General features: G+C 36.4%; 1 protein-coding gene across 2 annotated transcripts in view; it reads right to left on the reverse strand.

Moving 5' to 3' along the window:
• LARP4 (La ribonucleoprotein 4) overlaps window positions 1-15,666 on the reverse strand; it is a 66,160-nt gene that overhangs the window by 8,730 nt on the left and 41,764 nt on the right. The window contains exons 9-12 of one of the 2 annotated variants that reach the window (XM_060112465.1): window positions 6,731-6,943; window positions 6,102-6,226; window positions 1,945-2,157; window positions 1,248-1,293 (exon numbers count right to left, since the gene is read on the reverse strand). In XM_060112465.1, coding sequence (XP_059968448.1) covers window positions 1,248-1,293; window positions 1,945-2,157; window positions 6,102-6,226; window positions 6,731-6,943 — 597 coding nt within the window. Of the gene's footprint in view, window positions 1-1,247; window positions 1,297-1,944; window positions 2,158-6,101; window positions 6,227-6,730; window positions 6,944-15,666 lie in introns of both variants that reach the window. The other variant, XM_060112464.1, reaches the window with a different exon arrangement.

A 15,666-nucleotide genomic window follows, 5' to 3' on the forward strand; every position in this document is an offset into this window, starting at 1 on the left:
TTCAGGGCCACATGAGGATTCACATAGACTGCTACAATGGTATCCTAAAAAAGGTGTTGCCTAAAGTCTCAAGGCTGCCATGGTATAGAAAGCTATAAATGAAAAACTAACACTTTTAAAAGGTTCACAGTTTGCCCCAAGGACTATTCTTTGTGTTATAATGCAATATTTTGCTTCTTTGAAAATTTGTACCTTTTCACTGCTTAAACATGTGATATCTGTATACTTATATGTTTATTATATGTACACTATATATGTATATAATTCACTACTTATACATGTAAAGTAAGTATTATATTTCACATTTATGATATAAATGTAAATTACAGGCAGGGTTTTCTTCAGACCTCCATGTCTTCCTATACTATTTTATTCCTCAACTCCTTTTGACCACAGTTAAGAAATGGCAAACATTCACCATGAACAAACCACACACACAAAAAAAATATGAATAATTTGAAGCTAGGTAAGTGAGGATTCAAATAAGAACCTGCCTAGAACTATAAAAATTTTTTTTTAAATCTCAAAGTGGTTTTACAGGATTGGCAAATATAAGAATCAGCACTAGGTAGAAAACTGCCCCCAAGTAACAATTAATAAATAGTATAACAGTTTCCAACACCATCCAACAGAGCTGTAAAAGTGAATCACATATGCTACCAGACTGGCAAAAAATCATATACTTTGTAAGGCTTATGGATAAACAGAAACTCTTTTTCACAGGGTGAAAATCAGCACAACCCCTATAGAAAGCCATTAGGCAGCAAATTACTGAATTGTGACTCAGAAATCCCACTTCTAGGGATTCTCCTTCAGATACTACTGCACACATAGGAAGTGATGGTTATATGAGGTTATCATTGCACTGTTTGTGACAGCATTGTAAAATCAAAAGATTGAAACTCTTTAAATTTCCATTAATAAAGCAATAATTAAACTTTCCATGGAATATTTTCATATATTTTATTTTAAACCATGTGAACAGATTAGGTATTCAAGTAATTTTTTTTTAAAGTGAGCAACACAGGTCAAAGCTCTAACTATATGTGTGCTTTAAGGGTGAGGGGTAGTGGTGATGGTGGATATTTCAGGGTCAAGAACAGGCTCTAATTATAATCAATATTATAATGAATAAAACAAAAACCCGGAAAGATACACCAGAAGTCAACGCCATAGTAAATCACAGAAGAAGAAAAAAGAAAATCGAACATATGTAATTAAAGGTTAAAAAAAAAAAAAAAACTTACTGGGATCCTTTCATCTTCCCGACGTCTTCGACCTCTGAAGAGAGTTCTCCTTTTAACAATGACAAAAGGGAGTGGGGGTGGGGAAGCAGGTGGGAGGGACAACTCATAAGTTTCTTCAAATGTATACATTCCATCAAAGATGGGTGAACTTCTATTTTAAGTATCTATACTTCATAAATCTCCTTTATTATTAAAAGATATATTTTCTTCTGAAGAGATCCTGAGCTAATCTACCAAAAACTTCACCTACTACCACCACCACCACTAAGTAAGCTGGGCCCATTTTTATTAGCAGTGCTCCCTCCAAATCAGAAGCATATTAGGGTTCTTTTTTTTTTGTTTTGTTTAGGAAGGGTAGATAACATATAACCCCATTCCCACAGTTTAGATGTTGCTAGAAATTAAAACTATGATGCAGATGGAATCTTATCTTTCTAAGCTAACCTTTCCTTAGTGAACTGTAAAGAACTTCGGAATAACTTTTATAAACCTCTGACTCAGAGCTATATGGGCATTCTGAATTTCTTAATTATGAAAAACTAGTAACACATATTACATGAGTAAAGTATTTATTTAGCATAACTATATACCAATAATTAAATTTAAAAATCACTAGATCATGGTCTTCAAACATTCATATTATGATTAAAGAATTTTCATATACCTTATTTCCATATTTATTACCATATTTCCTTACCTGCCGCCCCTACCATAGTCCCCATTCTGTTCCATCTGCAAAGTGGGAGTCTCTTTTGGAAGGTAGCTTTGCTCCTGGTGCCCTGTTACTGTAGGGTTATGTCGTTCAGTTGGAAAGTTCCTTGAACCAGATCTGTTCAATGGTCCATCCCCCAATGACACAGAGCCCTCTGTTGAGTGTTCTGAACCACTTGACCTAAAATGAGGCTTCACACTATAAGAAATATAAGACCATATATGTGAAAGGATAAATTAAAACAGAAAATATTTTCTCTTAATGGTAGAAACTCTTAACAGGCCAAGTTAAAAATTGTCTTCTGCTGTATTCTGATTTTCCATAAACTGGGTTGGACACAGAAGCATTGTGTTGTAAAAATGTAAACCCTTTAATGTCTCAGACGTATTATTTTTTAAAGGCAAAGAATTTTTACATTAAAAAAAAGCTGTTTGGAGAGATTTGGGAGGTGATATCCAAAGTTCTTCAAGATAAGCCTACTTCTACCCCCAAATTTAGGATATAACTAGGATTTTAGCTAATTTCTTTAACACGAACTGCAGTTCTGACACATCTAAATCAGCCAGACTGGAAGCTTATTGAGACTATGCCATACATTCTCAATGGGGCAACAATACCCCCAAAGGGAGTAAGAATTGGCATACATTACATAAATAGATATACAATGATCTTTAGTATTAAATTTTCATATGGGGGAATTGGGGGAAAAGTCTAAAAAAACTCTTTAGGGGACGGATAATTTTTTTAAAAAGTAAGGAACAGTGGAATATATTAAAATCCCAGCTTCCTACTAAGCATCCCTCTCCAAATGAAATCAGTTGTTCAAAGATCCAACAAAGATGTGAGACAAAAAAACTAGGAAAATATAACACAACTAATAGCCTGGCATGACTTCATGAATTAAGGTATGGAATCTGGTAAAAAACAAAAAACCAAACCAAACCAAAGACAAACAAAGCAAAACAAAACAAAAACAAAAAACACCTACATCTAACAAAAGTAGCTTTTATCTTGGATGATGGGTATAAGTACCCAACTCTCTTAACAAGTTGTAAGCAGATGAAGCCAGGGTAGGGTAAAGGAGAGAGGATGCAGTTTAATCAATAGTGAAAATATCTAAAGTAAGCCCAAGCAACTGAGGACCCTGGCTCTACAGGAGATTTAAAAAGGAAGTATTAGATTTCTATTTAGCCCCTTGCTTGCAGTTTATATACTCCATTTTTTTTAGTCTATTTTCATAGTCACAAATTTATAATATTAATAACACACTGTAAATTCCCGGTTCTTTGAATAGGGATTTAAAACCTCATAATTATGAACAATTAAACATTAATTCCAATAGCATCTCCAGCTATCCTACTCTTTAGAGAGTATAACAAATTAGATTACTACTACTAAAACTTAAACATAAAAATTAAGCTATAATGTTGCGCTAAGTCTCATATACAATACTTTTCCAGATAATTACTTATACGTTACAAAATAGTTTCTGAATAGCAATGAAATTTACAGTATGTCAACTAACACAAACTAATTTACATTATCCATCATATCTGAAAATGACCTCATGAGGTAGATATTGCTGTTTATGTACCTGTTCAGAAACTATCACTCACTGAAATTTTCTCATTGCATTTCAATACACCCAGTAGACAAGTTATTAGGTTTAACAGCCCTCAGATCTCATAATCTTACCCTTCACAGAGAGGGACTTACAATCGCAGTCTTGGCAAAAGAAAAAAGGATGATGAAAGAAAGAAGTGATAAAAGATGTAAAGGAAGAAGGAAAGTGACAGAAAGATAAAGTATGAAAGGTAGAAAATTGCCCAGACTTCTGAAAGTTAGTCCTATTCTCTCTAAGTAGGTCTAGTGATCATCACTGGGCTGTTACAAGGTTAATGTAATAAACTGCTCCTTGACTGATAACTTAAATAAATAAAAATAAAGGCCTGGCAGTGGTCACTTCTTAGAAGTAAGAAGGAAGCAAGGATTTGGGTTGGTGGTCAAAAGGCTCTAGTTCATCTGCAATATCTGCATTTTTATAAGGAAGTATTCGTGTATTATTTCTGTGACTAAAAATTAGCAACAACCTGTATTGGTCAAACAAACGCAAAAAATTGTACACAAGTAGTTTTGAATAACAAGCAAAATTATACTAAACCTATCCTGTATCTTCAAAACCACAGATATATCTCCTTATAAGCAAGAATGACTTGGGACTTCCCTGGTGGCGCAGTGGTTAAGACCCCGTGCTCCCAATGCAGGGGGTTTAGGATCGATGCCTCCTCAGGGAACTGGATCCCACATGCACGCCGCAACTAAGGCGCCCACCTCCTGCAACCAAGGAGCCCACCTCCCAAAACTAAGACCGGGTCCGTCCATTCGTCCATCCATCCATCCATCCATCCATCCATCCATCCATCCATCCAACCAACCAAATAAATAAATCAATATATTTTTTTAAAAAAGCAAGAATGACTTGACTGTCATTCTTGGCTTTCTTATTGTATTTTCACCTCTTTTTTTACCTCTTGAAAGCACAGTGCTTTCAAGTGACAATAAAGGAATACCATAAGCCCACTTAATGTATTTTTAAGTCAAGCATCTGCAAACCCCAATACTTTTTGTTGTTATTAAAAAATCTTTTTAGTCTCTTATAACCAAGACGTCTACTTCACATAACTGTTTAAAGCAAAATTCACCTCTTCAAAGAAATGTGAAATCAACAGATACATATTTTTACAAAGCTACTATTTCTAATCATAAGAAATCTGTTATCTCCTCACAAGGGAAGTTATAAACTGTCATTTGTATTAACTCAGTTATTATTATTATTATTTTTTGGGTTCGCAGGCCTCTCACTGTTGTGGCCTCTCCCGTTGCGGAGCACAGACTCAGGCTGTGCAGGCTCAGCGGCCATGGCTCACGGGCCCAGCCTCTCCGCGTCATGTAGGATCTTCCCGGACTGGGGCACGAACCCGTGTCCCCTGCATCAATAGGCGGACTCTCAACCACTGCGCCACCAGGGAAGCCCATTAACTCAATTATTTTTAAGAAAAAAACTTTACTAGCTATAGTAGAAGAAAAGAAAATGTGCTAATCTCAGGTCTGCTGATGATAAAAAGCCATGTAACCCTAGCAAGATATTCATCCTCTTCAACTTTCACTTTCTTCAATTCATCTGTAAAATAAATTAAAACTACATCACAACAAAGGTCTTTCCAGATTTAAACGTCACTGTCTCTGTGTGCACATGGAAATTAAATAATCTTTTTGGAACAACAGGATGGAGGTTAGAGGACAGTGTGTGTTTTTAAAGCTCACTGTACTTCTACTCATATGTCCTAGCAATACTTGAATTTTGCTGTTATTACTGCATCACCAAACTAAGGGTCATCTACAAGAGCACAAGTAATCTTTTGTTTATAAAGAATCCTTCATTCTTACAATATGAAGAGTTCTCACTAGAAACTTCATAAAGCAATTAAGAATGTGTATATGTAGTAAAATTTTCTGAACACTTAAAAATAATCTTCAGGGAATCCCTTTGCAGTCGAGTGGTTAGGACTTGGTGCTTTCACTGCTGTGGGCCCAGAGTTTGATCTGGGGAACTTAGTCAGGGAACTAAGATCCTACAGGCCAGAAGGTAGGGACAAAAAAAAAAAAAAGATATTCAAATGCTTTAACCAATTGTGTCAGTTAAAGTGAGTACATGACTTCCCTGGTGGCGCAGTGGTTAAGAATCCACCTGCCAATGCAGGAGACACAGGTTCGTGTCCTGGTCCAGGAAGATCCCACATGCCGCGGAGCAGCTAAGCCTGTGCTCCACAAGTACTGAGCCCGAGTGCCACAACTACTGAAGCCCGCGTGCCTAGAGCCCGTGCTCTGCAACAAGAGAAGCCATCCAGGGGGGTGGGAGGGTGGGGGGCTGGGGGGGTCGCGTCCGAATAAAAGTTATAAAAAAAAAAAAAGAGAAGCCATCCAATGAGAAGCCTGTGCACCACAACAAAGAGTAGTCCCCATTCACCGCAACTAGAGAAAGCCTGCGCACAGCAACTGAAGACCCAACACAGCCAACAATAAAATAAATAAATTTAAAAATAAATAAATAAATAAATTCCAGCTATCGTTTTTTATCTTACCGATTTTTTTGGAATGGTCGACCCATATTCACAGCAGCAGCAGCAGCAGCAGCAGCAGCAGCATTTGTTTTATAAGATCCTGGTGAATTAAAGCCATTCACAAAACTACCATTGGGAAAAGGAGCCTAAAAGAAAATTTTAATGTTTAAAATCTATTCATAGTAAAGACAAAAATCTGGTGTGAAGGTCATAAGAAACTTCTAATGAACTAACCTAGCATCAATTTCTTTGATAAGCCAAAAAAGAATTTTAAACATTTGCAATACTCACTCCAAGTTATCACTTGAATTACAGAACAAGGAACAACTGGTTCAACACTTAATAAAGAATATTTCTGTCTGAAAGTTTCACAAAACTAAAATCATTTAAAATCATTCAGGATTTTTCCAGTCTATTAATTTACCCAGCAACATTTAAAGAATAAAATGATAGGAACCAATAGCTCAACTCTTATTAGTCATATGCATATATTTGATATGGGGGATTAAATATCCTTATCACCATTTCAAAGCCAGAAAGTAATCAATGTCAACACAAAACAAAATAAAACATGACTCTAATTCTAGCTGATTTCTTCAAATTTCAGCTTCAGTGAAAAAATTGTATTATTCTATAAGAATCTCACTTACCAGTGGTGTTTCAAAGTAAGGTGTGGGATTTGGAGACCAAGACTGAGGCACAATACTATAAACAGAGTACTGTTGGTGAGGATTATATACAGGCTGCATAAAGACCGGTGAGGCATACTGTGCTTGAGTTTGAATGGGCGGACTATACATACTAGAATCCATTAATCGATAACCATTCTTAGCAAAAAACGTATTGATGGCTTTTATCCTTGCCTAGAAGCAAGAAGAACACAAAGGATATAATCACAAGGGATAAAGTATATATTTTCACAAATATATTTAATTTGCATTTGGAACATATTTTCCATGACATTATTTCCATGTACTATAGAGTCAGTAGAGCAAAAGAAAAGGAAATAATTGATAGCTGTACTTTTAAAAACTTTTACACGGCAAATACAATTAATACAATAAACAAAGTAAAACCGCGGAAGTCAAAATATTAAAACTAACTGCAACTTATCACAAGCAAGGGGGAAAAAGAAAGGCAAATGGCTCTTATATGAAAAGATGCTAGATCTTGCTCATAAGAGAAATGCAATTAAAATGGAATGAACATTTCTCACTTATAAAATTGGAAAAAGTCTAAAAATTTGACAACATACTCTATTGATAAGGCTGTGGCAAAACAGGTACTCTGATACATTGATGATGGGCATTCAAAACAACACAACCCCTAAAAAGGAAAATTCAGCAATGTCTTCTAAAGTATTACATATGCATATTATATTCTTATCAACCCCACTTCTAGGAAACTTTACCGCATATACACAGACCAAAAAGAGGCTTTTAAAAAAATGATGCATAGGGCTATTCACTGAGACTTACTATGATAGGAAGTGGGGGGGGCGTGGGGGGTGAGGGGCTCAGACCCACATCTCTCCCCAAACACAGGCTCACACACACGAAACAACCCAACAGTCCATCAATGATTGAAAACAACATGGTATATCCACACAATTATCAGATGTAAGAAAAGAAAAAAAAAGAAAGAAACCCAAGGAACTGCTCTAAATATTATAATGGAGTGATTTCCAGAAAATACTATTAAAAAAAAAAAAGAGGCAAGAAAAGGAGAAAGGTATGTATAGTAAGGTGTTGTTTAGATAAGTTAGATGTGGATATGAAGATATACTTGCATTCACACACAGAGATATGTGAATATGAATTTAATATACTGTTTTAGATATTTTACTTTTAAGCCATGACATATTGAATAAAATTTTAAAAAATCAGTTTGTAAAAGTTCAATGTAAAATGAACCAATGTGTATCCAACTGGAGGAATAACACCGAGAAACTCTAAATGACTTTGAACCATAATAAAAATCAACTGTTATGAATGTTCCTTAGAAACAAACCACAAGGCAAAGTACAGCCAAAAAAAGTCTTAATTTGTTTTCAGAATTATATTACTATTGGTATTGTTATTCTGAGACTTCTGTCTGTGATTCTGGATATAGCAAATCATAAATTATATTGGGGTCACTGACATCTGAGATTTTCACATGGGAGAAAAGAGATGCAGATGGCAGCTGAAGAAGTAAAAACCATGTAGCCTGAATTTAAATCAAAAGCATAGATATAAACTCATGATATATATTGTCATTTAAAAAAAAGTATTTAATAGCTCTGTTCAAAGAAAAGGCTTAGAAATAACAACCAAACAATTAGCCAGAAGCACTCCTTGTGCCTAACCAGTGGATTGCAAAACATTACTTTCCCATAAAAGTAACATGGCAACTCCAGAGCCTTTTGACACAAAATGTACAAGAGCCTGGAACATCTTGTCACACTAGAGAGCAAGGAACATTGAAAATTACCATTACAAAAGGACTCAAAAAGGCCATACTTCATCAGTAAGGACAATGAACACACCAAATATGTTTAAATATTCAAAACCAAAAAATATCTGAATGGTTGTTTTTGAAGGTTGCCAGGGAACCAACACATTATTTTGAAAACTGGTAGTAAAAGCTAGAACCAAGCATTTATCATACATTGCATACAGGAGCTGTACCTCAGGGTAATGAAGATGAAGGAAAGCTTTTCTTTATGGAAATGTTTCAAATAATAAATGGAAAAAAGATAGCACAGAAATAGTACCACTTTGTAACCCTTAACAAATCAATATATCTAGTCAATGATCAGCAGCAGCTAGTATAAGAGAGACACACAAAGACATATACTACATGTTTTTGTTCTCTTTGATGCTCCAAAATAAAATCTAATGCTGATTAAGCCTCTAGATCTAGCTACCAATTTGCATGAAATACAGAGGTCAGAGGATCGTGTTAAACTACACTCAAGAATATAACTTGGGACTTCCCTGGTGGCACAGTGGTTAAGAATCCACCTGCCAATGCAGGGGACACGGGTTCGTGCCCTGGTCCTGGAAGATCCCACACGCTGTGGAACAACTAAGCCCGTGCACCACAGCTACTGAGCCTGTGCTCTAGAGCCCGCGAGCCACAACTACTGAAGCCCATGCACCACAACAAGAGAAACCACGGTAATGAGAAGCCCGCACACTGCAACGAAGAGTAGCCCCCACTCATTGCAACTAGAGAAACTCCACACACAGCAATGAAGACCCAACGCAGCCAAAAATAAATAAATTTATATTAAAAAAAACTTATTAAAAAAAAGAGCTCGTTTTTAAAACAAAAGAAGAATATAACTAGCCAATTCAAAAGTGGGCAGAGAACTTGAATAGGTATTTCTCTAAAGAAGATATATAAATGGCCAATAAGCAGGCGAAGAGATGCTCAACATCACTAATCATTGAAGAAACGCAATTAAAACCACAAAGAGATATCACATCACATTCATTAAAATAGCTACTATCAAGAAACAGAAAACAGCCAAATGTTGGAGAGGATGTGGAGAAATTGGAACCCTTGTGCACTGTTGATGGGAATATAAAATGGTATAGCCATTGTGGAAAACAGTACGGAGGTACCTCGAAAAATTAAAAATAGAATTACCATATGACCTAGCAATTCCACTTCTGGGTATATATGCAAAAGAATTGAAAGCAGAATCTTGAAGAGAAATCTGTATACCGATGTTCATAGCAGCCTTATTCACAAAAGCTAAAATGTGGAAGCAAACCCAAGTGTCCATCAACAGATGAATGGATAAACAAATTGTATATACATACAATGGATTATTCAGCCTTAGAAAGGAGGGAAATTCTTCAATATGCTACATGGATGAACCTTGAAGACACCATATTAAAGTGAAATAAGCAAGTCACAAGGAGACAAATACTATATGATTCCATTTATATGAGGTAAATGGTCAAAAATCAAAGAAAGTATGGGCTGAAGGAGGGAAAAGTAGAGAGTTACTGTTTAATAGGCAGAGTTTCAATTTTACAAGAAAAAAAGTTATGAGAATGGATGGTGGTGATGGCTGCACAACAATGTGAATGTGTTTAATATTACGGCACTGATAAATGAAATTAAAATTTAAAATGGTTAAGATGGAAAATTTTATGCATGTGTATTTTAACACAATAAAAAACCACATAGCTAATGAAATGTATAATGTGAGAAACTTTGTAAGACAAATAACAGTGATTTCAAAAACATACTTCCAAAAGTAAAACTAAAGAGGTAGAGGACAAAATCATAAATTGTATTTTATATTTTTTATTATTATTATTTTGCCACTGCCCGCAGCTTGTGGGATCTTAGTTCCCTGACCAGGGATCGAACCTGGGGCCCCAGCAGTGAGAATGCCGAGTCCGAACCACTGGACCACCAGGCAATTCCCCAAATCATAAATTTTAAAAAAGAAAAAAAGAGAAAGAAAAAATGTGAATCGGGAAAATGTGAACAGTGCCTGTTTAAGAAATTATTGTTTATTTTTCAAAAAGTGTGAGAGTAGTGTGGCTATTTTTTTTAATCCCTTTCTTTTAGAGATACCAATATTAGTTTATTTACATACAGATGAATTGTTTCAAATTTGCTTCAAAGTACCTGGGGACATTGGGAAGTAGGTGGGATTAAGATGAAACAAGAATAGCCATGCTCTACTAATTAATCTATTAAAACCAAATAAATATGCTATGGATAAAAGGGAAATAATGTTCTTAAAGACTGAATAAAAGGGGAAATCTCAGCAGAGAAGGAATATATTGTTTAAAATGGAAATGCTAGAACATAACTTGAAGATGAATTCAAGTTCACAGAAAGTATCCAATCTGAAGAAGAAAGAGATGGAAGAAAAACAGAATCGCAGTGAATCAAGCAGTCCTACATATGTGTAACTGAAGTCTCAAAAGGAGAGGAGAAAGTGAGGCAGAAAATTTTTTGAAAAACTAGAGGTTGAAATTCCCCCAATTTGGTGAAAAACATCAATTTACAAACAATAAGTTCAGAACACCTCAAGCAGTATAAATAGAAAACCATAGCTAGACACATGAGTCAACCTACTGAAAACCAAAGAGAAAACAAAACAAAAAATACCTTGGCGGCAGGCAGAGAAAAACAACACATATAACAAGAATGACTCACTAGAAAGAACAGAAGCCAGAAAACAATGCAACCTTAAAAGAAGGAAAAAAATTAAAACTATCAACCCACAATTCTGTATCCATGTACATGTATCAATGTACAGAATCCTGTACCCATCAAAAATGAGTGTGAAATACAAGACAGCTTTAGATGAGGAAAAACTAAGAAAATTCATCCCTGGTGGGCACTGTTAAATAACATCAAAGGAAGTTCTTTAGCCTGAAAGGAACTAATACCAGGTAGAATTCATCTACGGAGGAAGAGAAATAAAAAATGCGTTCTTGGGCTTCCCTGGTGGCGCAGTGGTTGAGAGTCCACCTGCCGATGCAGGGGACATGGGTTCATGCCCCAGTCCGGGAGGACTCCACATGCTGTGGAGCGGCTGGGCCCATGAGCCATGGCTGCTGAGCCTGCGCATCCGGAGCCTGTGCTCCACAACAGGAAAGGCCACAGCAGTGAGAGGCCCGCGTACCGCCAAAAAAAAAAAAAAAGCGTTCTTGCTTATTTACAAGAGAAACAAGATAAAATGTGAAGCGACTTATTGGCACACACAATAAATGTTCCACTGGACTCCTTCACAAGCATATTTCTAGGCCAAAGTCTGCAAGGACCCTTGACCTTGGATGTCCACTGCACAAGAGTGAGAGTTCTCCCAAATTATCATGGGTGATTTTTATTAATTTTTGAAGCATGAACACTATAATTTTCCAATTAATTGGGCACAAAGATATTATAATAAAATATAGCACTGTGGTATCATAATAGCTTTTATAACTATTTTAAATTTTTGTGAAAAATGTAAATAACTATGATTCAGAGGAAAACACTAATGCAAAAGCATCCTTACATAAAATAGATAAAATCTAAGAAAAATTATAGGTCTAAATTGGAGTTTAAGCATTTAAAGCCATTTTATTAAAAAAATTGTCAGAATCTAATTTCACATCAGATTTTAAACTATTTTAAAATAAATAACTCTCCATTAAAAAAATCTTTCATAGGTTAAGAACAGAATTACTAATATTTATATTTTGTATTTGTATATGCTGTACTATAAAGCAGAAATCAATATGTATTAAATTAATTTACTTCATCAAAGAGCAAGTAGTAAAGAAATCATGTTAATATGCTGCAAGGAGTGTTTACATTCAATACAATATGCTTTATGGATTCAGGAAAGAGATTCTGTATTAGGTAGGGTAGATACATTACTGTAATGAATATACAAATGATTTAAAAGGCCCAAACACAAAAAAATTACATTTCCCTTGTTAATACATTTAACAAAATAAGTTTAAGACACGTACGCTGAAAACTACAAAGCAATGAGGAGAGAAACGAAAAGCCTAGATAAATGGAGATACCATGTTAGAGGACTCGATATTAATAAGGTGGCAATCCTCTCAAATTAATCTATAGAGTCAATGCAATCCCAATCAAAATACCAGCAAGTATTTCTGTAAAACCGACACACTGATTTGAAAATTTATATGAAAATGTTAATGACTTGGAATACCGAAAATAATTTTGGAAAATCAAAACAACTTTGAGAACTTACATATTATCTGATTTTGTAACTTATTATAAAGCTACAGTAATCAAAACAGCAGGGAACTGATTTAAGGATAAACACAGATCAACAGAAAAGAACAGAGTCTAGAAATAGACCCAAGCATATGTATGCTTTAATAGTCAACAAAGGAATAGTCTTCAACAAATGGTGCTGGAACAAGTATTATACTTCTTTTATTATTATTATTATTATTTTTTTTTTTTTGCAGTACACAGGCCTCTCACTGTTGTGGCCTCTCCCGTTGTGGAGCACAGGCTCTGGACACGCAGGCTCAGCGGCCATGGCTCACGGGCCCAGCCACTCAGCGGCATGTGGGATCTTCCCGGACCGGAGCACGAACCTGTGTCCCCTGCATTGGCAGGCAGACTCTCAACCACTGCGCCACCAGGGAAGCCCTATACTTCTTTTAAAAAAAGAATCTTGACTCTTCCTTCCAAAAAAACACAAAGTAATTTGATATAGATCATAAGATGTAAATATAGGTACTAAAACTATAATACTTCTAGAAGAAATCATGAAAGAAAATACTCATGACATTAGGAGGGGTTGATTTTAGAGAAGACAAAAATAATGAACCCTAAAAGAAAAAGGAGATGAAATAGACTTCATCAAAATTAAAAGTCTACTCTTTAATATACACTGTTAAGAAAGCAAAAGGCAATTCAGAAACTAGGGCAAATATATTTGTAATACAAATCTGACAAAAAACTTGTAACCAGAATACATAAAGAACGCTTACAAATCAATAATCAGACTAACAACCAAATTTTTAAATATAGAAAAAAGATTTAAAAAGACAGTTAACTAAAACAGATGTATGGAAAGAACGAAGATGTCTAAGAACAAGTGACTAGATAATCAGATCACACTACAGGCGTACTGTATTTTACTGCATTTCCCAAATACTGCAGTTTTTTAAAAAAATTTTATGTATTTATTTATTATTATTATTATTTTTTTGGCTACATCAAGTCTTTGTTCCTGCATGCAGGCTTTCTCTAGTTGCAGCGAGCGGGAGCTACTCTTCATTGCAGTGCGTGGGCTTGTCATTGTGGTGGCTTCTCTTGTTGCAGGGCACAGGCTCTAGGCACGCGGACGTCAGTAGTTGCAGCACGCAGGCTCAGAAGTTATGGCTCACGGGCTCTAGAGCACAGGCTCAGCAGTTGTGGCACATGGGCTTAGTTGCTCCACGGCATGTGGGATCTTCCCAGACCAGGGCTCGAACCCATGTCCCCTGCACTGGCAGGCGGATTCTTAACCACTGTGCCACCAGGGAAGTCCCCACACTGTATTTTATTAGTTTCAAGTGTACAAAATACTGTCCAATATTTTTATATCAACAGCGTTTAATAACTTTGTGTCTCTGTATGACATTTTGGTAATTCTCACAATATTTCTCACTTTGTCAAAATTATTATCTTTGTTATGGTGATCTGTGATCTTTGATGTTACTAATGTAATTGTTTTGGGACACCATAAACCATGCCCATATAAGGCAATGAACTTAATCAACAGATGTGTGTTTCTGACTCCTCCACCAATGGGCAGTTCTCCTGTTCTCTATCTCTCCTCGGGCCACCCTATTCCCTGAGACACAACAATACTGAAACTGGGCCAATTTGGCCCTAAAATGGCCTCTAAGTATTCAAGTGAAAGAAAGAGTCACATATCTCTCACTTTAAATCAAAAACTAGAAATGATTAAGCTTAGTGAGGAAGGCATGTCAAAAGTCAAGACAGGCTGAAAGCTAGGCCTCTTGTGCCAAACAGTTAAGCCAAGTTGTGCATGCAAAGAAAAAGTTCTTGAAAGAAATGAGAAGGACTACTGCAGTGAACACACGAATGATAAGAAAGCCAAACAGGGATTCCCTGGTGGCGCAGTGCTTGAGAGTCTGCCTGCCGATGCAGGGGACGTGGGTTCGTGCCCTGGTCCGGGAAGATCCCACATGCCGCAGAGCGGCTGGGCCCGTGAGCCATGGCCACTGAGCCTGCGTGTCCAGAGCCTGTGCTCCACAACGGGAGAGGCCACAGCAGTGAGAGGCCCGCATACCGCAAAAAAAAAAAGAAAGCCAAATAGTCTTATTGCTGATGTGGGAAAGTTTTAGTGATCTGGATAGATGATCAAGCCAGTCATAACATTCCCTTAAGCATAAGCCTAATCCAGAGCAAGACTCTCACTCTCTTCAATTCTATGAACACTGAGAGAGGTGAGGAAGCTGCAGAAGAAAAGTCTGAAGGTAGCAGAGGTTGGTTCATGGGGTTTAAGGAAGGAAGACGTCTCCACAACATCAAAGTACAAGATGAAACAGCAAGTGCTGATGTAGAAGCTGCAACAAATTATTCAGCAGATCTAGCTAAAATAAGTAATGAAGATTTTCAACATAGACAAAAGTTTTATATTGGAAGATGATGCCATCTAGGACTTTTATAGCTAGAGAGGATAAGCCAATGCCTGGCCTCAAGGCTTCAAAGCTTCAAAGGACAGGCTGACTCTCTTGTTATGGGCTAATGCAGCTGGTGACTTTAAGCTGAAACCAATGCTCATTAGCCATTCCAAAAATCCTTTGGCCCTTCAGAATTATGTTAAATCTACCCTACCTGTGTTCTGTGAATGAAACAACAAAGCTCAGATGATAGCACAACTGCTGACAACATGGTTTACTAAATATTTTAGGCCTACTATTGAGAACTACTGCTCAGAAAAAAAGACTCCTTTCAAAATATTACTGCTCACTGACAATGCACCTGGTCACCCAAGAGCTCTAATGGAGATGCACGTTAAGATTCACGTTGTTTTCATGCCTGCTAACACAGCTTCCATTCTGCAGCCCATGGATCAAGG

The sequence above is a fragment of the Mesoplodon densirostris genome, chromosome 11 (assembly GCF_025265405.1).
Source record: "Mesoplodon densirostris isolate mMesDen1 chromosome 11, mMesDen1 primary haplotype, whole genome shotgun sequence".
NCBI lineage: Eukaryota > Metazoa > Chordata > Mammalia > Artiodactyla > Ziphiidae > Mesoplodon > Mesoplodon densirostris.